A 23554-nucleotide genomic window follows, 5' to 3' on the forward strand; every position below is an offset into this window, starting at 1 on the left:
CAAATAAACAGGGTGATTTCATCCTAGCCTAGACCTAAGGGCCTTGAACAAATTCCTGATCAAAGAAAAGTTCAGGATGATTTCTCTGGGCACCCTTCTCCCCATGATTCAGGAAAATGATTAGCTATGCTGTCTGAACTTAAAGAATGTCTATACCCACATTTTGATACTTCCCAATACTTCCCAAACAGTCGGAGATTACATTGGGCCACCTGTGAAGGAAAAAAATTCAGTCTCCCCTACCGGTAGGCCGTCAGGGGTGGTTACTTTGAGTGCTGTTGTTCTCTTGGAGCCTGTCAAAAGCTTGTCCCTTGCTTTGACTGGGGAGCCAGCTGTGGCTTCTGACAGGGTTGGCGAGGCCAAGAACGCTCACCCTAGGGCTGCTGAGCAGAGCGGGAAGATGACAGGAACCTATATCTTTGAGAGCAGTAGGTTCATTGTCTAGGCCCACTCAAAAATTTCCACGAGGAAGAAGATGCAGATGGAGGGTGGAGAGATAGATTTTAGATGTTGTCCATTTATTTCTTGATGAGGTTGATGACCTCATCCACCTTATCTCCAAACAAGTTGTAACCCTGACAAGGAATGTCCACCAACCTCTCCTGAACCGCTGATGCTAGGTCAGAGACATGCAGCTATGAGAGTCTTCACTTTCCCACACTCACAATGGACAGTTTGGACACTATATCAAAGGAGTCATACGTGTCCCTGGTCAGATATTTTCTACACTCAAGCCGCTTGTGGCCACCTGGCAAGGCTCTGCGACCTGCTCCTGTGGGAGAGTATCCCCGAGACCAAGAACTGCAAGCAAAGGCTTGTATAGAGCTGATAGAACTGGATGTGTGCAATGAGCATCAAGACCTGAAACGTCTTTCTCCCAAACAAGTCTAGTGTCCTGCCTCTCTACCAGGGGATGCAGAGGCATGAGTCCTGGAGCTCCTAGCTCATTTGAGAGCAGATTCAACCACCAGAGAATGGTGTGGCAGTTTAATACCTCTCGAATCCGGGAGCCTTTTGGATATGGTACTATGTATTTACCTTCTTAGGTTCAACCTGCACTGAAAGGGAAGATTCCCAGTTCTTCATCAGTGCACCCTTAAGTGACCCCATGCTTAGGAGGAGACTTGTAGTCCAGGATGGTCAACATCTCTGTCCTAGGCTCTTCCTCCAATTCCAACCTAAATGGGAAGGCAGAAGCCATCTACCTGATGAAACCTGTGAAAAAGAGACCCTCAGGTGTGGATTTGTGTCTCTCTTGAGGTGGTAAGGAATCATAAGGTATCCCATAAGACTCCTCCTCTGAATCCCATGAGTGGTCCCATTCAGACTCATCGTACTCAGGTCGTACTAAATAAGTCTGTGTTTGCCTCGATTCAGTGAATCTATGTCCATATCCCGTAGAGTAATGAGGTACAGCCCTACTCTCTGACTCCGGGGAAGCTTCCTCCCCCAGTGTTGAGAGCAGTACTGTACACGTTGAGGTAGACACTCTTCGAGGTGCCGGCATCGAGGATCTCTGCACTGGCATGGAAGGAGCTTCAGGAAGAATCTGGGGTGAATCTACAATTGGCTCAACAGTAATCAAGTGCTGTACTATACTGGTTTTGTCAACATTAAACCACCAACAATATGAAAACAATGTTTGAAAACTACAGATCTGCTTCCGAGGGGGACAGGGACAGAGAGATCTGCTCCTCCTGCTCAGATGAAGATGATGGGGGCACCAAATTAGACAGATTGCCCTCTGGAAAATAACAGCCTTGCAGAATGATAGCAGATGAAGATGGCAACTCTGGGGGGCGGGGGTCAACTTCTCAGGTGCCTGGGTCTCGCACCTCATTGACTGAAAAAACTGCATCAGCCTTCGAGGTGCGGTCGCACCATGGAGCAATACAAAGGCATTATAATGTCCTCATTTTTGTTTTCCATTCCTTTCCTAATAATACGTAACATTCCATTTGGGAACTTTCATGCAAATCTGTGTTTTGCTCAAACTCTGCCCCAGGTGAACACCTACCTGCAAAATACACGCCATTTCATCTTGGTGAATACTTACAGACTACCGTGTAGCTGGAAAATGGTCATTTACGTGCATGTGTCCACATATGTGTGTAAATGAATACCAACATTTATGCATGTTCCTGCCACCTAACACTACCTGGCTCCTTATATAGCTACCCCCACAATCTGCTTACCAGAGTCTAGCACAAATCTCACACCATCTATAGTGACTGAAGTTTCAGCAATGTTTGTGGAAACAATGCATTTCCGAACACCAGGCGGAGCCATATCAAATATCTGCAGATCAGAAAAAAAAGAGGATATGCATGACTACCGAGGACTAGATCTGAAGCAAGGAGAGAAAACCACGCAGAAGAAAATAAAATAGCAAATTCTCTCTTCTCTTGCAGATTTCATTCATTCAGTAGTCTCTCAGAACCAGTACCACGCCCACTTCCATAACCCCACCCATTCCTTTCATATACCTTGTCCTGTTCAGCCACAGAAAGTGTGCTATGCAGTGGCAATGCGATCCACCGCTTGATGTGAGTAGCATAGGCCTGCGCTGCCTCCAGCACTGCTGTGATCTCAGCCACTCCGCTGAGGAAGATAAGCAAGTCACCACGCTCCTCAGGTGGGTAGCGGTGATCGATGGCTTGCATGACCCGCAGATATGGCCTTATATCCAGCTTCTCCGACTTCAAATTCATCTCCTCCTGGGGGATCGGCTGAAAAATCACCTGATGGATACACAACAACCAAATCACATTCTTCTGTGTGATTTTGAGCAAGCCCTCTGACTTTTTATGTTTCAACGTTTTTATTGATTGATCAATACATCATACATAACCATTGCATTAAATATACAACAAAACCGGTTGCCAGCTGCATGCATCAAGCAAAGGATATTATTTTTGAAACAGTTCTTCCACCATCATTACCCCCTCCCCTCCCCCCGTTACCCCCTCCCTCTCACCTCCCCTCCCCTCAACCGGCCTGCGTTCCCACCCCCCCTCCCGAGTCCTTCTACCTAACCCCTCCCCCCTCGTGTCCTCTGACTTTTTGTATCCAAGTTCAATTGATTCACCTGTTAATAGGATAAAATTACATATATTAAAAAAACACTCTTCTCTCTCCTATTTGGGAGCTTTCATTTGGTACTGCCAGGTCATACAACCTGGAGGCGATGGCATATTTGCCGATGTTAAATCACAAAGTACTTTAGATCCAGTTTGGTACTATTGTAAATACAAAATACCTGGTATAATTAGGACTTCTGATTTTAGGATTTAGCCAATAAGCAAAAAAAAAAAAAAAAAAAAAAGAGGTCCTTTTACTAAGCTGAAGTGAAAATAGACCTTTATCATGCCCTTACGCGGGTCTTTCCCAGACACTACTAAGGCCATTTTTACTGCAGCCTTAAAGCCCCCAATTTCCTATTTTTTTCCATTAATGGCTATGTGCTAATGTTGCAATTAGTGCATAGCCATTTTTAAAAATTATCGCAGGAGCACTTACCGCCTCTTTTTTGTAGGTGGTAATGTCTCCTGTGTGATTTGTGCGCTAGCCAGTTAGCACACGGTACTGTGAATGCACTACTGGTTAGAGCAGGAATGCCCACTCTCTGTCCTTGACATACCACCAATTATTTAGCATGCGCGCATTCAAACACTACGTGATGCTGTAGCATGTCCAGTTGTAGTCCATTTTTTGCTGCATTAAGGTGCGCATTAGCACATAGTGAAGTTTAGTAAAAGGGCCCCTAAATTAAATGCTTATCCAATAAACACCAATTCCTCTAGTATTCTCTCACCTCTCCTCTTGCCTGCCCTAAATTCTACATCTAGTTTTTTGTGTTTTCTTTACCGAGGGCCCTGTTTACTAAACTGCTCCATAGGTGCACTAACACTGTTAGCGCACGCTAATACTAGAGACACCCATAGGAATATATGGGTGACTCAAGCGTTAGTGCGCACTAAAAACGCTAGCACACCTTAGTAAACATACACCAGAAGACATACCCAGCAAATGTACCTGTGGAACAAAAACACCAACAAACACTGATAACTCTGTTATAGGAATGTTTTTCCATGCTGCCTATTATGGTATCATTGGTATTATGCTGGAATTTATCTTTATAAATAAGATAAATTTTAGCATACATTCAGTAACATTATGTTACCTGATTGTCTTATAGTTTTGTTATATGTTTCTATCTCAGATACTGTATCACGCAAGTCCTATTACAATACAGTTTGTCATTTTCAAGTGGTGTGCAAAAGTCTGGAATAGGTTGCAAAGTGGAATTTCACTATTGCTGACATTCATTTCATTTCCATTGTTAAAATTTCTGCTTATTTACTGTTATTCTTTGTGGCTTCTTGCACAACTAGTAAAAAAGGCCCGTTTCCGAAACCAATGAAACGGGCGCTAGCATGTGGCTTTTTTTGTGTGTGTGTGTGTGTGTATGTGTCACAGAGTTATTGTGTGTGTGTGTGTGTGTGTGTGTGTGTGTGTGTGTGTGAGTGTGTGAGGGTGCGGTGTGTGTGTGCAGGTTGTTGATGTGTGTCTTTTTTTTGTTTTTTGCTTGGGGGTTGGGGGATGTGCTGTGCTGGCAAAGTGGGTTGGATTGGTGTGTGGCTTTGAGGGTGTGTTTCTGTTGTATTGTGTGTGTGTGGTTTTGTCTGTCAAGGAGGTTTGTGTAGGGGGGTCTTTCTGTTGGTAAAATGTAAATGTGGTTGTAGGGGGGTCAGCCTTTGCTGAGTGTTTTTTTTTCCAGGTTTTTTTTTTTTTGTGTTGTGCTGAGGCAGCAGTGTTGTTTTAGATGTGCGGAAGGTAGAGGAGCACGTTCTTTATCTGTCAGTATTTTTTGGCCGTTTCAGGGCTGCTGTAGGGGAATGCTGGAAGAGAAATGTGCTGTTGGAAGCAGCGCCATCTTTTTCCATTGGGCTGGTGTTCTGGGCATCCTGGAGGTGGGTGACGGCTTGCCTGAGGACGGGGATGGTTGTTTTAAGTTGGCGGAAGGGAGAAGAGCACGGTCTTGGGCCGTCGGGGGGTGATCCGGTATGTTTGGTCCATTTGAGGTCGGCTGCAGGGGAATGCTGTAACATTTATGCGTTGCAGGAATCAGCGCCGTCTTTTTCCGGGTGTTCGGGGAATCCCCGAGGTGGGAGACAGCTTGCTTGAGGCTGGGGATGGTTGGGCACGTCCTTGGCCGCTTCGGCAAAAGGGGAAGAGGAAGGGGATGGGGAGTTACCTGCAGCCGCCTGAGAAACCATGTATTCTTTGTTTGTTTTGTATTATTAGTTTGCATTTCTGTTGAAGAAAGAGTGGATGCCTTTCGAATGATGGAGGTGGTGTGTCGGTGTGCGGTTGTTTCGTTAGTTTGGCAGCCAGTCTCCAGCGATTCCTAGGCAGGGAAGGAGTACTCCTCCCCCTTCCTTGGTAACTGTTTGCTGCTGGCTGGGTCGCGGGTAATCCTTCCAGCTGGACCGCAGCTTGTCCTGTTTGCCCACGTCCCAGATGGTGACGGGCACGTTGTTTTCCGGCTCCTCTTGACTCCATGTCAAGCGATCCCAAATATAGTCTGTGCTATAGGCCCTCTGGCACTCTTCAGTACTGGCATTAGGCATTTAAAAATGTCTCCCCCCCCCCCCCCCCCCCGGTCTATTTTTGCACATACCCACAGCAGGAATATTCTTCTCTCGTTCCAGAAGTGGTTCTGTGCTCTCCGTGCTGCACAGATAATGAGCCATTCTGCTGGGGAATGCTCCTCCCTTATTGTCACGTAGTTTCCTCTGATTGGTCCGTCTTACGTTGCCTAGTGTTGCCTGGGAACGGTGTTGTGATGGTCCTTTGTGTTTCAGAATGTTGAGGGTGTTTTTTCTGATTGGTCCGTCATGCGAGGGCGGGGCAGAGAGACATGGTCAATGTTGTGGCTTCACCACCATGAATCCATGAACCCTTCCGTGAGTGACTGAGTGACTTCAGAATGTTGTCTTCAGAACGTTGAGGGTGAGTTCTATTATAGTAGATGATTCTGTAATGCTGTTTCAATAATAAATGTATGTTACATAAGTGAAACAAGAAATACACAGGTACTGATCTATATATTGCAATTTTAATGTGGCAGAGCTGCTATTTGGATGTTGTGTTCATGACATATGATTAAAATAAAGATATTTAATTTAAAAAAATGTAATGTGGCATGAAAATTGAGATTTGGGTGTTTGTTAGTACGTTTACATTAGACCAGCCTTGACTCTTGCAGATGGCCTTGTACCATCCTGTAGCTGAATGGACCAACTTTAGAAGATGGTGGCTGCTGACCACTTGATTCCAGGCTGCAATGAGTTCCATTGTCAGCTCTGTGAAGCACTGGAAATATCCAAGCAGCATCCTGCTATTTCATGCCACAAGTTCTCTATTGGATTCAAATCCGGTAACTGGGTTGGCCACTCAAGGATTTCTTCCTGTTAACATCTGCTTTTGCTTGATGGCATGGGGCACTTTTGTCCTAGAATATGTAGCCATCTCAATGTATTTTTCCTTTGCATCTATCATGCCGCTGACGATCTGTAGACATCCCAACACCATCTGCTGTCATGCAACCCCAAGCCCTGATTTTCAATGTTTTTTTTGACAGACACATTCAAACACTGTGGACTGCATTCTTCACCTGGAAAGAACCTTACATATGTGTAAGCCTGGTCTCAAAAGTAGCAGAAAGTGCTTGCAGGTCCATTTTAGTACTTCTTTGCTCACTCGATTCTCTATTTCCTCAGTAGCTCTATTAACACTTCCCTTTTGCTTTACATTCCCTCAATCCACATTCCAGGCTCCTTCTACCCACTGTAGATTAAGAAAAAGTTTGCCTGAGTAGCAAACGAGGTGAGATTGTGCTCAGAATTATGTAAATATGACTGACTGAAGATGGATCCACTTTTGCTGAAGGATCAGACATATACAATTAGTTGCACTTGGAAAGATAAGGGAACACTGAAACATATAGGGACCCTTTTACTAAGCCGTGGCAAAAAGTGGCGTGCGGCAGTGCGAGTGTATCTTTTGGGCGTGCGCCGTGCCAGTTTTTGCCGCATCCTGGGAAAAGGGCCATTTTTAAGGGGCTGGAAAATGGATGTGTGGCAAAATAAAAACCAGAGCGCGTCCATTTTCGGCCTGAGACCTTACCACCATCCACTGACTTAGTGGTAAGGTCTCATGTGCTACCCGGGTGGTAGGCATGCAGTGCACATCCACTGCCATTTGCCACCAGGGTTAGTGCCACGCGGTAGAAAATATTTCTACTGTAAGTTTTCAGCACAAATTCAGAACTGCTGGGCAGTAATGCCAATTTGGCATGGGCTGGACGCGCATAAGCTCTTACGCACCTTTGTAAAAGGGTCCCATAATTATGATGTTCCACCATGCCATCTACAGTTATGTGAAAAATTGCATACTGAAGCTTCAAAAGAGCATTAACAGCTGCATATTCCAGACTTTTGCACACCATTGTACACTTGGTCATTTTACTATTGTTAAGCTGTTGACAAAATTGTAAGTTTTATGTTTAGCTGTACATCATCTTGGGTGAAATCTCTTCATAAAAAAGGTTAATAAATCCCAAACTATCAATCAATATTTTGTATCCCAACAAAAACATCTAATTAGCCAGAAAATATACACCTACATTAACAATTTAGAAATATTTAAGAATAGACACCCTAGTTATAACAAATGTTTGATAAAAAAAAAAAAAAAGCACTACCACCACATAAGAGTAAAACAGAAAAAAATGGGTGAAAATCAAAAGAAATAAAAATACAAAGAATAAAAACTTTTATTAAAAATTGTAACAAGCCCATCTTACTGGGAGTAGAAAAAATTGGTTCCATGGGTTAATGCTGATGGAAAAAATGGACTCTAAAGTGATATAAACCAGAAAAGACTTATCCTAGTGCTTTGGCAGAGATCTATCATATACCACTACTGCCTGCATGAGTGTGCATCAAGTTGCTAAGTAGATAGGACAGGAAAATTAGGTTCTTACCTTGATAATTTTCTTTCCTTTAGTCACAGTAGATGAATCCATTAACTGATGGGTTGTATCTGCCTACCAGCAGGTGGAGATAGAGAACACTGAAAGCACATGGTGTTCCTGGACGCCCAGCCCCCTCTGCCTTCAGTATATGAAATTTCCAAAGTAGAGTGAATAAGAAAGGCGAAATAACAAATTTTCCTCACAGAGAACAAACGCCCCTGAACCGGAGAAATAACCAAACAAAAGGAGGGACGTTATGAACCTCCAGCAATAAAAACAGCATGCAGTAACTCTGATAGCTTGTCTTCAAGTACTCCTGATGAGGCACAATGTCTGTATGCAACATCTGTACAAAATCTAAAGTCACACAGGGAGGGATCATGGATTCATCTGCTGTGACTAAAGGAAAGAAAATTATCAAGGTAAGAACCTAATTTTCCCTTCCTTGTCATCAACTGCAGATGAATCCATTAACTGATGGGATGTACCAAAGCACTCCCTAAGTAGGGTGGGAACAGGCAACTCTGCGAGCAAGCACTTGCGCTCCAAAATACACATCCTGCCACACTGCCACATCCAGCCTGTAATGCCGCACGAAAGACAGCTGAGAAGGCCAGGTAGCCGAATGTCAGATCTCTTGAAGAGAAAAGCCACCCGTTTCAGCCCCCAAAGAGGACATTGTCCTGGTAGAGTGCGCTTTAAACGCTTCAGGCAGTGACCGCCCTGAAAGCAGATAAGCAGAAAAAATGATCAGAATTCCTAAACTCGTTTGACATCTGCAGATACTGCCACAGAGCCCTGCGGACATCCAAAAGGTGCAATTGCCCAAAGGAGTCCGGAAACTCCTCCTTACAAAAGGAAGGAAGAAAAAAACGGGCTGGTTCAGGTGAAAAGCTGAAACCACCTTAGGCAGAAAGGAAGGCAAACCTTTTTCTCTCTTTTTCTTTTTTTTTTTAAGATTGTTGTGCTGGAAAAGGAGAGCTCCATAGGAAACGGGGGAGAAGTGAAGGGAGGGAAGAAGTAAATTTGCGGAGCATCACAGATAAGGATCTGAATACCTCCAGACATGACTCTGCAGACTCAAGTAACCCGCAAAGCTCAACTGAGGACCAGTTGACCAACTGGACCAGAACCAAATCACTCAGAACCAGCGGGTGAAAAGTGTGTCCATCCACCTCCTGGAGATAGAAAATACTAAGTTGCTGAACTGGATGCCAAGAGAGATATGTCTCAGCTCAGTTTTCATTTCTCTATCTCCACCAGCTGGTTGATGGACACAACTATCCCACAGGTTCTAGAATAGTGGGAAGCTACGAAATGGAATGTTATTGTTTGATATTACTGTCGTGACAATGATTGTTTAAGCCAAGAAGAATTTAAATAAATTATGTAAAAGTATCCAACCTTTTAACAGCAGCTACACTGGCTACCCATATCTTACAGGATGAAATTTAAAACTATGTTTGATTTTCAAGGTACCCAGACAAAATACTAAACAAGTTAGCCCTTTACATACCTTTGAGACCTCTGTACCCTCATGAAAAGAAACTGTGCCATGCGATACCCAAAAGCAAGCCTTCTCAGGGATAGCCTCCGCGCTTTGGAATTTAGTTCCCAGAGGTGCTACGTCTAACTCGAGACTACCTGTACTTCAGAAAACAGGTGAAAGCCTGGCTCTTCTCCTAAACCTTTAATACATATAGAAACATAGAAACATGACGGCAGATAAAGGCCATATGACCCATTCAGTCTGCCCATCCTCTGTAACCCTTAATTCTTCCTGTTCCTAAGCGATCCCACATACTTATCCCCATGACTTTTTAAATTCTGGAACAGTCCTAGACTCTACCACCTCCACCAGGAGGCCATTCCACGCCTCCACCACCCTTTCTGTGAAATAGTATTTCCTTAGGTTACTCCTAAGCCAATTCCCTCTTAACTTTGCCATATGCCCCCTCATTCCAGAGCTCTCCTTCATTTGAGAAAGGCTCTCTTCCTGTACATAAATGCCCTCGAGATATTTAAACGTTTCTATCATGTCTCCTCTCTTCCAGTGTATACATGTTGAGGTTCATAAGCCTGTCCCTATAATTTTTGCATTCAAGACCGCTTACTAATTTTGTAGCCGCCCTCTGGACCGACTCCATCCTGTTTATATCTTTCCGTAGGTGCGGTCTCCAGAACTGCACGCAGTACTCCAAATGAGGCCTCACCAGAGACTTATACAATGGCACTATCACCTCCTTTTTCCATATGCTTATTCTGTATCTGGACTAGCTAGCTACACACACTGTAACTTCGACTAGTTCCTTATATCTTGTTTAACTTGTCTTGTGTTTAGCCACCCATTTAATTATCCCAGCTGACTTTGTACCACCCATCTTTTCCCCATCTATATATCTACACTTAGCCCTCGGCTACATGGTAACGTAGTAGATGACGGCAGAAAAAGACCTGCACGGTCCATCCAGTCTACCCAACAAGATACACTCATATGTGCTACTTTTTGTGTATACCTTACCTTGATTTGTATCTGCCATTTTCAGGGCACAGACCGTAGAAGTCTGCCCAGCACTAGCCCCGCCTCCCAACCACCAGCCCCGCCACCCAATCTCGGCTAAGCTTCTGAGGATCCATTCCTTCTGAACAGGATTCATGTTTATCCCACGCATGGTAAGCTGTATTTTGGAAAAGCATTAGCATAATATATTATTTGAACGTTGTAATGAATGCTTATTAGGTGTTTCATTAGTACTGTATAATGCTGACAGCGTATTATAGCTCTGTTATTTGAATTTCAATGCTGTTAAATGTGTACATATTGATATTGTTTCATGATAGTTCTATTATCAATTTGCTTTTTTCAAGTTTATCACATTTAGGAGGTCTTTAAGATTAGCTTGAGTTATCTGCAGCAGGGACCAAAGGAATAAAATGGGTCCTGCTGCAGATAATCTTTTGTAAAAGACCCCCCCCCCCCCCCTTACTGTACTTATGTTTATATTTGGTCATTTTACTATTGTTATGCTGTTAACAAAACTGTAAGTTTCATGTTAAACTGTACCCTGCTGTATACCATCTTGGGTGAATCTCTTTATAAAGGTGTTTAATAAATCCCAATAAACAGACAATAAGAAGATAACAATAAAAATAGGAAACCCAGCGGAATAAAATATAAACAAAGCAACGTTACATAATAAAGGAACCAGTTTGAAGATGCAACTGTTGGTTCTATAAAATGCATTTTCCTCATAAAACTATTGTTCAATTTTCTTTTTAAATATTCCTTCCCCTCTTCTCTACCTTCCTGGTCACATAAATCAACCCTTGAACACAACCAAACTACGTACATACTATTGATACACCCACACACAAACACCATCAATCATTACTCACAGTATCTCCTCACCCAGACACCAACTCACACATCCCCTACTAAACTACAGACACACACTTTACCATGGCTGTTTCAACTGAGTCCCCTAAACAAAGATGCCCGACTCTGTGAATGCAAGGAAGTGAAAATGCACCATTCTGTCAAATAATATTACATTCACCTGTATAGGGAAAAGCCGTCCTGGAACCTGTACTACTGGAGCACGGTCAAAATACTCAGAGAAGAGCTTGATGTTAATTGTAGCTGACATGAGGATAACCTTCAGGTCCCTGCGCAGTGACAAAAGCTGACGGAGCACCCCAAGCAGGAAATCACTGTGGAGGTGTCGCTCATGAACCTCATCCACAATTAGGACCTGGTACTGTGGCAGCTCTGGCTCCTGCTGGATCTGACGAAGCAACAGGCCTTCAGTGAGGAACACAATCTTCGTGGCAGGAGACCGTGTGCTCTCAAAGCGAATCTGGTACCCAACCTAGTGGATGAAAAAGAAAAGAATGTACTGGTAGGTGTAAATACTGCCTCTTCAGCATCCTCAGACAATCCAAGGATCAGAAACTTGGCCAGAAATCAAACCCAGGTCTACTGCATGAACTTGCTTATAACTAACTCACCATGCTAGCCTGACTACTATCTTTTCTGCACTATCTGTATACACATGGCCAGAGGTAATACAAATGAATCTGCTACTTGTAAATCATCATTTTTTCAGTTTTTATGTATCATGCCCTCCCCCATAGCCCCATGGAGAAGTGATATCAGCAAGGGGCACAAACTAAAATCAAAGATGATGGATACTATTTTCCTGTGTGTGTTTGGTTGTCTCATAAGTGTACCTATGACCTAGAAAATGACTGCTTCACCCTATATGCGCATTATTTGGGGAACTCATTCAAATGCAGTCACTCCTGTAGGCTGCAGAGAAAGCAACTAAAAAAAATTAACTAAACATAAAATGCTTAATACAAAATGAACTATTTACTACATTCCAAACGTGGACTACATAATAGGAAGATGTGATTCCCAGTAATGACTGGTTTTATTTTTGTAATCTGCATGAACCAGTTAATTGTTAATGGCAGAATATAAACAAATGTATTGCAGTGTATTCTCAGGGATGCACAATACTAAAATATACACATAGAACTATGAAGAGAATAAAACAGCACCCAGGAGGATTACAAGACACTCATCTAAGGTCATTCAGGAGTGTTGTACAGGCCAAATGGCTGAGCTGTAGAATAGGATATGGAGCATATTAATGCCATCATACATTGTTTAATTTTGCTCACTCACAGATATGACATCATATAAATGGGGACACTAATATCCAGAATGACACACTGGTTTGTTTCTACTGACACTCAAGAAGCCAAGTTCCAAAACAAATGATAGATGGAGCTCTACCAAACCTGGCGCTTACCAATCAAATACTAGTAACCAGATGCATGAAATTTGGACACCAGATGGTGCCAGTCCTTGATCTACATTAGTTTCCAAGACTTTATAGCTCCCTTGAATGTTATATTGTTTATAATACAACACAGATTTTTCAGACAGCAGATAAATGAATACAACATGATTTTTTCCATCAGTAACTGAGTTACCCTTTTTTCAAGGTACACCATACACTTATGCCACTTATGCCATTACCAGACTGCTTACCTGAGAGCCATATTGGTTGAGGCTTTCAAAGCCAACACGTTTTGCCAGAGAGATGCAGGCAATTCTACGAGGTTGGGTACAGGCAATGCAATTAAATCCTGCAGCCAGCAAATACTGAGGGACCTGGGTGGATTTGCCACAGCCTGTGTCTCCAGCCACCACCACTACACGGTGCTTCCTCACCATCTGCACGATCTTGTCCCGATACTGGGCGATAGGTAGTCCGGCCCTTTCTCTTTGAAGTTTGGCCAACTTGGCAAAGCCCTGCTTCTGGGTGAAATCCAAGAAGTGCAACATGGCCATTCGAAACTCTGCCACTTTTTCTCCAGGGATCCGCTCACTTCCACTTCCCTGGTGGCTACGTTTCTGCCGTTCTGCCTTCTTCTGGCCTTGCCCCAAGATGCGCATTTCCATGTCCTTGCTTAGAACTGACACATTGATTCTGTACCGCGGGTCATAATCCTTAGGAAGATCTGCTAGTCCAGGATGTGCACCTTTCCCTGCCTTCCTCTCCTTCCCCTCCTCTCTTCGTTCAGTCCTCTGATTGCTTTGGAACCTCTGGAATCGCTCAAAGAAATTCCAGAAGTCCCGGCTTTCCTCACTGCCACTCCGTATATAATCTTGATCCCTAAAGAAGACATCCTCCAACTGCTTTCGAGTCTCCGGACAACTCCAGTCCCACCTGTTGCCAAGTGTCCTCTTCGCAGAAGACATCTTTGGCCGGTGAATCTTACAATGTTCTTGCCACTGGCTTTACTACAGCCTTAAATGCAGCTTGTGCTCCCTGAATTTCACAGCAAAGCTTTTTCATCTACTTAAACATTTATACTCCCATTTTCCCATTTCCAAAAATGTCCTAAGCAATACAGTTTATTAGTTTTAACATACTGCCTTTTGTAATATAAAAGCAGTTCACAATACTAAAATCAGAGAGAGAGGAAAGGAACTACAAAATTCAAATAGGAAAGTGGAAAGCAACACAACACAACAAAATATACAAACTGTAAATAGTAATGGGGCAAGTTCCAAATCAAGTAATATATTCACAGGCTGCCTGAGAACACATAACTTGCCTCTATGTATTTTTTTCTTTTTAAATATACAGATAATATTGGGCTGTTTACTAAATGGCCCAATACTATTCATATAAAAAGGGGAACAAGGAAAGAAAAAATTTTCAGCTGTTCAATAATGCCAACACGGTACAGATTAAGTTAAAATGGAGGATAATGGTTAACCTAAGCCAGTCATTGGCTGAAAATTGGCCCCTAAAATTAACTACAGAAAAACTAATATTCACGTCCCTCCCTCTTCTACCTACCTCCATTAATCACAAAAATGTATGTTCATATATATTTTCTGTTTTATGCAGCTCTCAGCTAAGTACCCCCACCCTCTACTCTTTTATTGTCTTGTATGTATGAATCCACTTTTCCATCCAACTGGAAATCTTTTCCGTTTCTAAGATTTTAGTTTGTTAACCTCTTAGATCTGGTGGTCAAAGTGGTCTAGAAACTAACCTCTTAGATCTGGTGGTCAAAGTGGTCTAGAAATTAGAATCATATGAAATGAAATAGCTACATTTTCAACACCCTGGAAGATGTTCCTTGTTCCTGCTCTAACCTTAACTCCTCTGGAGACTGACCACCAAAAACAGCAATGTAGCCACAACCAACGTACGTACTCCTCTGCCTCCCCTTTCCCCTCCCCAATTAAAAAATCCAAAATACGCTAACCGGAGGAAACCCCAAAAGCCCCACCAACAAAAGAAATTCCCCGCCCACCCCCAAACCCAACACCTAAAGTGCAGCTGTCCGTCAGTGTTGCCAGTTCAACAGGTTTTCCACCAATTTAAGCTACTTTTGGAGGCAGATAGTTGAAAAGTTTTAGCGTTGCACGTCTTTGAGCTATTTTCTTGCGGTGTGCATTTTTTGGGAAGCAGTATTATTCCCTATTCAACCGATGAGCGTTCCAATCCAAATCTCCACTCTTGTTGTTCCGGTACCAAGCCTCATTGTAGTACACCAATGGCTCCTTTCACTGTTTTTCGAGCCTCCTTCTGGTACACCAATAGCTTCCCTCACTGAGGTTTAAGCCTCATTCTGATCCTCCAATGGCTTCTCCAAGTACAATTGAGAGAACGAGGTTAGGCAAAAAGTGGAGACGGAGTGTTTCTGTCTAGTCCATCGTATTACTACTACTAATCATTTCTAAAGCGCTACTACGGTCTGAAGCCAGTAGGCAGAGCTTTAGTTCACCTAAAACAGTACAAACGCTAAACAGTAGCAAAAGATTATTAAAAATAAATACGTGGTTAATCTGTAAAAAGTCTAAACCTGTTCCAGTTGGTTAGGCAGTGCCTTCAAAGGTAGAGAACAAATGATTTTGTTTTTTTGGTTTTTTTTGGTTTTTACTTATTTGACAGCGTTTTAATTTATTTGAAAGCTTCCCATATATCTAGATATAAATATCGTGAAATAAAAATTGAATATCACTAAAACAGCTTTAAAAATTATTATAGCAGTTATAATCTCTGTATACAATGCAGAGGGCGAGATTTTAGTGAGGATATCCTGTTTCTTGATTGTTTGTTGTGATCTGCTTTGGGAAGCCTGGTGTTATAAAAATAGAATATATTACAATTAAATGGAAATAAAATTAAACTCTCTTTTCATTGTGGCACATGGAATCACATCTGCATCTGTTTTGTAGAAATTTACATTTTAGATACACAAATGGATTATTCAGTTTTGACCATATTTCAGGGACAAGTGGTTTTATAAGTCAAAATAAAAATAAATATTTTGTTTCATGCAGATATCTCATTTGTTTAAACATAACTGAATGGGCTATAAGTCCTTATGCAGTCCATTGGTTTTCTTATATTTTGTTCTTGTGCTGACTTATACTGTGCCAAAACTGAAGACTCCTCTGGCGGCAGGAGAGCAAGAGGAGCCCGAGGCCGGTGAAGCTGCCCAGATGAGAGTGAAAACGAGGCCTGAAGGGCGCTCCCGTCTAGGACCGCCATAGACCAGCAAGAGCCAATTAGCGGTGCCTCGCGGTCGGGGTGGTCGAGACAGCGAATCGACCCGACGATTCCCCGGACACAGACCCGAGAACTCACTGCACAGCGACAACGGCAGCCCACGGCTGCTGCCCCAGGCTGACTTCCAACCGGATCCTACCTCAAACCACAGATACAGTACTCAGAATTACGGAGTTTCTCTGCCCCGGAGCAACACTTCTTTACATCCGACTGTTCTGAAGCCGGTGCCCCTACGTCCGCCTGCATGGTCCATGCTCTAACCCTGCACTACAGTCGTCCCGTCAGGATCCCTGCCTCCGACCATGAATACAGCTCCCATAACCAAGGAATTTCAATGCCCTGGGGTAGCACTTCAGAGCAATTACCGTTGCAGCTTTTGGCTGACAGATTGATGGAAAGATTCTGAACTCCTAATTCATCTGACTGTGAGTAAATTATCCATATTTATTTTAATTTTAAAAAAAAACCCAAAGATCCAAGTCCTATCACGCACCTTATTGAACACGGCCTACCAGGAGCCCAAACTGAACTAATACCAAAATGAATACCATCAAATTACTCCTAGTAATTTATCCCTTATCACTGATCCACCTAACACTAACTACCCCACTCGCAGAAAGTAACATCATCATCCCCATACTACATAATCACAAAAGACTGACCAGATACACCCCGCCTCATCAAACCGACAACAACCAAAGCAAAGGAAGAACATCAACATGCGGACAACCCCAACAGAAGGGAAAGAACCCCCATAACAAACCCACAATAACAAAGAAACGACAACTAACAACCACATAACACCAAACATAGATGACCCACACCAAAAAATTCAAATGAGCTACACCAACGCCAGATCCGTAGTAAACAAAACAACACTAGTAACAGACTGGATCACATCAGAAAACCTTGATCTACTTTTCATCAATGAAACCTGGATCCATGATCAAAAGGACCCCATAATACTAGATCTCTGTCCCCCAAGATATAAAATCGCTCACTGGACCAGAAAGAAAAAGAGAGGCGGAGGCATAGCATTAATCTACCGATCCCAGTTTACCAACGAAACCACTGCCGAGTCCATAACACCCCAACTTGAAATTGCCTCAATCAGAATCCACAACAAAACCCTGCTTGATCACCTGAATTGTGTCCTGTTTTATAGACCACCAGGTAATTGGAACGAAAGCCAGACAATCTTCACTGATTTCATTTCAAACACACGTGCGACCAACGCCAATATACTAATACTAGGAGACATCAACCTTCACCTAGAAGACCCAAACTCCACTAACGCACGAGAATGTAAGGAATTCCTCCACTCATGGGATCTCAAATGGCCACAAATGCAAGCAACCCATGTCAAAGGGCATACACTCGACCTCATCTCACACAAACTGTCAACAGACCAGAACCTAATAATAACAGATATCAAATGGACAGAAATACTATGGACCGATCACTACAAACTAAACCTATCACTAAAATGGCGGGAAAAGGGCTCATACCGCACACAAGAACACACAACCTACAGCACCAGAGGCCAAATAGACTCGGAAACATTCTGGCTATACAATAATGAATAGACAGCACAAACAGACTCCACACACTATCTCACAGAATGGGATAAAAGATGCAGAAACATACTAGACAAAATAGCGCCCTTATGAACAAGAACCTCACGTAGGAACAACACTATACCATGGTTCAACAATGAACTGAAAAATTTAAAACACAATCCAGGAAACTCGAATGAGCATGGAAAAAAATAAAAGATGAGCACACACTCAATGCATGGAAACAGAAACAAAGAAAATATAAATACGCAATACGACAAACTAAAAGGTCATACTATAAAATTAAATTAGGGCCTGACTACAAAGACACGAAGAAACTATACCAACTTGTGAACAAACTACTAGATACTACAGCGGTCACTACAACCAATACAGACTCCATCTGCAGACAAACTCGCTAAATACTTTAATGAAAAAATTACAAACCTACGCAACACGTTACCTCAAGACAATGCCAATATCGAAAACTTCATCAATAGTTTGGATCCAACCCCTGGAGTATACCCAGTTGAACAAACTTGGTCAAGCTTCACGCTCCTCACTGCTGAATCAGTCACCCAAGCGATCAAAAGGTTCTCTAACACCCATTGTAAATTGGATACCTGCCCCAGTTACCTAATAAAATCCGCCCTGACCGCTTCATAACAGACCTCACATCCCACCTAAACTATATGCTTCAACAAGGTCTCTTCCCTAAGGAAAATGGCAACATCTTACCCCAATACCAAAAGACACCAAGAAAAATACAAACAATATCACCAACTACCGTCCAGTAGCATCTATCCTACTGGTAATCAAACTGATGGAAATCATGGTAACCAAGCAACTTACTGATTACATAAACAAATTCTCAATATTACATGAGTCACAATCAGGATTTCGCCCCCTCCATAGCACTGAAACAGTACTAATTACTCTCTTAGCCAAATTCAAGCAAGAAATAGCAACAGGTAAAAGCATACTTCTCCTCCAATTCGACATGTCCAGTGCATTCGACATGGTAAACCATAATATACTACTAAGACTCATAGACTACTTCGGGATCGGAGGAAATATACTTAGTTGGATCAAGGGTTTCCTAACCACTAGAACATATCAAGTGAAATCAAATTCAAACATATCATCACTGTGGAAAGCAGACTGCGGTGTACCTCAAGGATCACCACTATCACCAATCCTCTTCAACCTAATGATGACCCCACTAGCCAAGTCCCTATCCGACCAAGGCCTTAACCTTTTCATCTATGCGGGCAATGTCACAATATACATTCCTTACAAACACGATCCGACTGAAATCACCAACAAAATTAAGCTCGGCTTGAACATCATGGACACATGGGCAAATGCATTTCAACTAAAACTTAACACAGAAAAAAACACAATGTCTCATCCTCTCATCCCAATACAACGTGAACAACCCCTTAAATATAAACACACCAGACTACACTCTCCCCATCTCAGACAGCCTGAAACTCCTCGGCGTTACAATCGACCACAACCTTACACTAGAGAGCCACGTGAAATCCACAACTAAGAAAATGTTCCACCCAATGTGGAAACTCAAACGCGTGAAATCATTCTTCCCGAGGGAAACATTTCGGAACCTGATACAATCAATGGTACTAAGCCACCTAGATTACTGCAATGGAATTTATGCAGGATGCAAAGAACAACTCATAAAGAAACTTCAGACTGCTCAAAACATGGCAGCCAGGCTTATATTTGGAAAAACGTGATTCGAAAGTGCCAAACCCCTCCGAGAAAAATTGCACTGGCTCCCAATCAAAGAACGAGTAGCTTTCAAAATCTGCACCCTGGTCCATAAAATTATCTACGGCGAGGCCCCAGGATACATGACAGACCTCATCGACCTACCAATCAGAAATACAACCGGATCAACATAAACATACCTCCACTACCCAAGCTGCAAAGGACTCAAATACAAATCAACTTATGCATCCAGCTTTTCCTATATAAGCACACAACTATGGAACGCACTACCTAAAGCCGTGAAAACAATGTATAACCACCTAAACTTCCGGAAATCACTAAAAACGTACCTGTTCAAAAAGGCATACCCTACCAACCCTACTTAAATACCTGAACCCTGCAACACTACAAATCCAAAGCACGTAATGGACATAACGAAACTCTTCCTCTATACGATTCCCTAATATGTTTGTTCCATATGAACCGTATTCTACCACAACATCACTGTGTAACTGTTTATACCAGAACTGGCGAACGCCATTATAGTACTATGTAAGCCACAAATGAGCCTGCAAATGGGTGGGGAAATGTGGGATACAAATGCAATAAATAAAATAAATAAATGGCCGATAATAAAAGGAGCTCATTGCGAACATTATCTACCTTAAAAGGTTGTTTTCTGGCTGTATGTGAGGAATTGTGATATTGAATAAATAAGTGTATGTTTATGGCCCTAGTCGTGTTATATAATCCTTTCAAGATAGCCAGTTAATTGTTTAACTTATTAGTGGAACATAACCACAGAGACATGGTATGGTCGCCTTTTCAGTATAGTAATACCACCTAAGGAACAAGTTATTTTGAGTTAGTCTGCACTGGACCAAACTTGCTTTCATTGTGCCATCACCATCTAGCTGGATAGGCAGTGTCTTAAAAGGTGGAAGATAAAGGATTTTTTTTTTACATTTGTATCCCACATTATCCCAAGCAATTGAAAATACAGTAAGACAGAATAATATAATTCAGTTATATCATGGGAGCAAGTTCATTGATATGTCTGAAACATTTAACAAAGATGAGATTACCATATATACCCAACTGTGCATTTGAAAGTCTGTCCTTTAATGATGCCGCATGTTCAGAAATCATAGTCATAAGTATAGACAGTTATTCAAATATTATCACATGCACACACCAGAACAGGCATCCATACACACATTGCAAAAGTAAACAACAACTTCTACAGAGTACATCCAAAATTTAATTTTTACTTTCTCATTTCCACCTTCCAAAATTCCAGACAGCAGATGTACAGATCAGCAGCACCCAAAGCAATCAAAAATAAAGTTAAAAACAAACAAACAACAACAACAACAACAACACAGTTTATACTTAATTGTTCAACCACCCTTAAGATTCACCTTTGGGTTTAAAAAGCAAAACAAACATGCGTGGGATAAACATAAAGGAATCCTGCTCAGAAGGAAGGGATCCCCAGAAGCTTAGCCGGTGGTGGGAGGCAGGGCTGGTGGTTGGGAGGTGGGGATAGTGCTGGGAAGACTTATACGGTCTGTGCCAGAGCCGGTGGTGGGAGGCGGGGCTGGTGGTTGGGAGGCAGGGATAGTGCTGGGCAGACTTATACGGTCTGTGCCAGAGCTGGTGGTGGGAGGCGGGGCGGGTGGTTGGGGGGCGGGGATAGTGCTGGGCAGACTTATACGGTCTGTGCCCTGAAAAAGACAGGTACAAATCAAGGTAACGTATACACAAAAAATGGCATATGTGAGTTTATCTTGTTGGGCAGACTGGATGGACTGTGCAGGTCTTTTTCTGCCGTCATCTACTATATGTACTACTACTACATATCATTTCTATAGAGCTATTAGATGTATGCAGCTCTATACACTAGACATAAAGAGACAGTCCCTGCTCGACAGAGCTTACAATCTAATTAGGACAAACAGGACAAATAAGGGTAAGGGAATTACTAAGGTAGAAATGATAAAACATGGGTACTGAAAGGGTTAGGAGTTAAAAGCAGCATCAAAAAGTGGGCCAAGACAGCCAGAGATGGAGCTTGACATACTGGCTCAGAAAGTCTATTGTAGGCTTATGGTGCAGCAAGATAAAAGGAACAGAGTCTGGAGTTAGCAGTGGAGGAGAAGGGTGCACATAAGAGAGATTTACCCAGTGAACAGAGTTCCCGGGGAAGGAGTGTAGGGAGAGATAAGAGTGGAGAGGTACTGAGAAGCTGCAGTGAATGCATTTGTAAGTCAATAAGAGGAGTTTGAACTGTATGCGGAAACGGATAGAGGCTGGATAAACAAACTAAAACAAAGTTTACAGCAAATGCCTTTATATCTAATACTTGGTATCAATAATTAAATTGTGATGGAATATTCACATAGCAAGCAGCCTGAGCCAACAGATTTATTTTCCATTGAACATAATTAATTTTGTATGAACTTGGCGGCTAATAGTGTGCTGAACTGGACAATGTTGGCACTTTTAGACTGCCTTGTACTAAAAAAAAACAGTACAGGCTGTTAAACAAAATTAGGTAATCTAATACAATAAAGACTGAATAACAGCCTAACACAATCCCACAGGTTATGTAGAGTAAATATGACAAAAAAAGGGAAATACCCTCAGAAACCAAGGCTCCCGCCATGGTCTAATCAACAAGACACTATTATCTAAGAAAGGTTTTGTGTCCGTGATCTGAACTCTTTCATGGGGTATGTATTCCCTGTTTATTTCATTTAAACTACCGATACTCAAACATTCTTCTTAAATTAACTGAATCAACAGTATTTCAAGCAACAGCATGGTCTATTTTTACTTAGCTCAATAAATGCTGGCTTTGACTACCCCACAGCATGACTGCTGACTGTCTTTCTCTTTCTGATTTTCTTTCTTTTTCAATGGGGCCCGATTCGTTTCACCCACAACAGGGCTCCATCAGGAACCATTCAACCAAAACATAATCTCAGGGGTAATGTTACTCTGAAACTAATACCCCTGAGATTATGTTTTGGTTGAATGGTTCCTGATGAAGCCCTGTTGTGGGTGAAACGAATTGGGCCCCATTGAAAAAGAAAGAAAATCAGAAAGAGAAAGAAAGTCAGCAGTCATGCTGTGGGGTAGTCAAGCCAGCATTTATTGAGCTAAGTAAAAGTAGACCATGCTGTTGCTTGAAATACTGTTGATTCAAAATTTAAGAAGAATGTTTGAGTATCAGTAGTTTAAATGAAATAAACAGGGAATACATACCCCATGAAAGAGTTCAGATCACGGACACAAAATCTTTCTTAGATAATAGTGTCTTGTTGATTAGACCTTGGCGGGAGCCTTGGTTTCTGAGGGTATTTCCCTTTTTTGTCATATTTACTCTACACAACCTGTGGGATTGTGTTAGGCTGTTATTCACTTTTAGACTGCCTCTGGACAGAACTTCTTCATGAAGGAAGCCCCTACCTCATTATTCAATACATATCTGTGAAATAGTAGTTAAAAAAAAAAGCAAGTGCATTTTTATAATATACCACTGCATTCCACAAAACAAAAAGGAGTATGTTCCCACATGCCATCTTTCTTTTGATGTAGGCACAGGTAAAAAGGTGTTAAATGCTCCCAATTTCAACCTAATTAATGTTTTTTTTAAATTGTACTTATAAATAGTAAGTCTGATTGTTAAGTACCTGATTCTCATAACATGATGTCTGTTTTGGTGGTCCTTTACTAGGTGAAAACATCTTCACGAACAAAGGGAGTGCCTATAGCCAACCCCGCCAAATGACACAATGATTTAAAATGTAGAACAAATTAGTACTCTAACCGATGAAACCAATACTTCCTCTGTGTACATTCGTATGCTTGCCAAGCCAACATGTTTGAAAATATAAATGTTACCAACAATAAAGAACGACGACGTGGATGTAGCAGCTTATAGGTTTGCTTGCTTTGTTTTGATGTACTAGATGACGGCTGCATGGGGAAGAGGAAACAAAGGCTAACCTAAGCGGCTTCAAATTTTGATGTCATTCCATCTCCTGTTTTCTTCAACCTCCTTGAGATAAACAACTTCCTTGGATTGAGAGATGGCATGATGTCAAAAAGCTGAA

General features: G+C 42.1%; 1 protein-coding gene across 1 annotated transcript in view; it reads right to left on the reverse strand.

Moving 5' to 3' along the window:
• The window catches only part of DHX34 (DExH-box helicase 34), an 89557-nt gene extending 74715 nt beyond the window's left edge, over positions 1–14842 (reverse strand). Inside the window, exons 1-4 of the mRNA XM_030219286.1 lie at positions 13101–14842; positions 11599–11910; positions 2487–2741; positions 2196–2298 (exon numbers count right to left, since the gene is read on the reverse strand). Coding sequence (XP_030075146.1) covers positions 2196–2298; positions 2487–2741; positions 11599–11910; positions 13101–13814 — 1384 coding nt within the window. The 5' untranslated portion in view covers positions 13815–14842. The remainder of the gene's footprint in view (positions 1–2195; positions 2299–2486; positions 2742–11598; positions 11911–13100) is intronic.
• Positions 14843–23554: the final 8712 nt, after the last annotated feature.

The sequence above is a fragment of the Microcaecilia unicolor genome, chromosome 11 (assembly GCF_901765095.1).
Source record: "Microcaecilia unicolor chromosome 11, aMicUni1.1, whole genome shotgun sequence".
Classification (NCBI taxonomy): domain Eukaryota; kingdom Metazoa; phylum Chordata; class Amphibia; order Gymnophiona; family Siphonopidae; genus Microcaecilia; species Microcaecilia unicolor.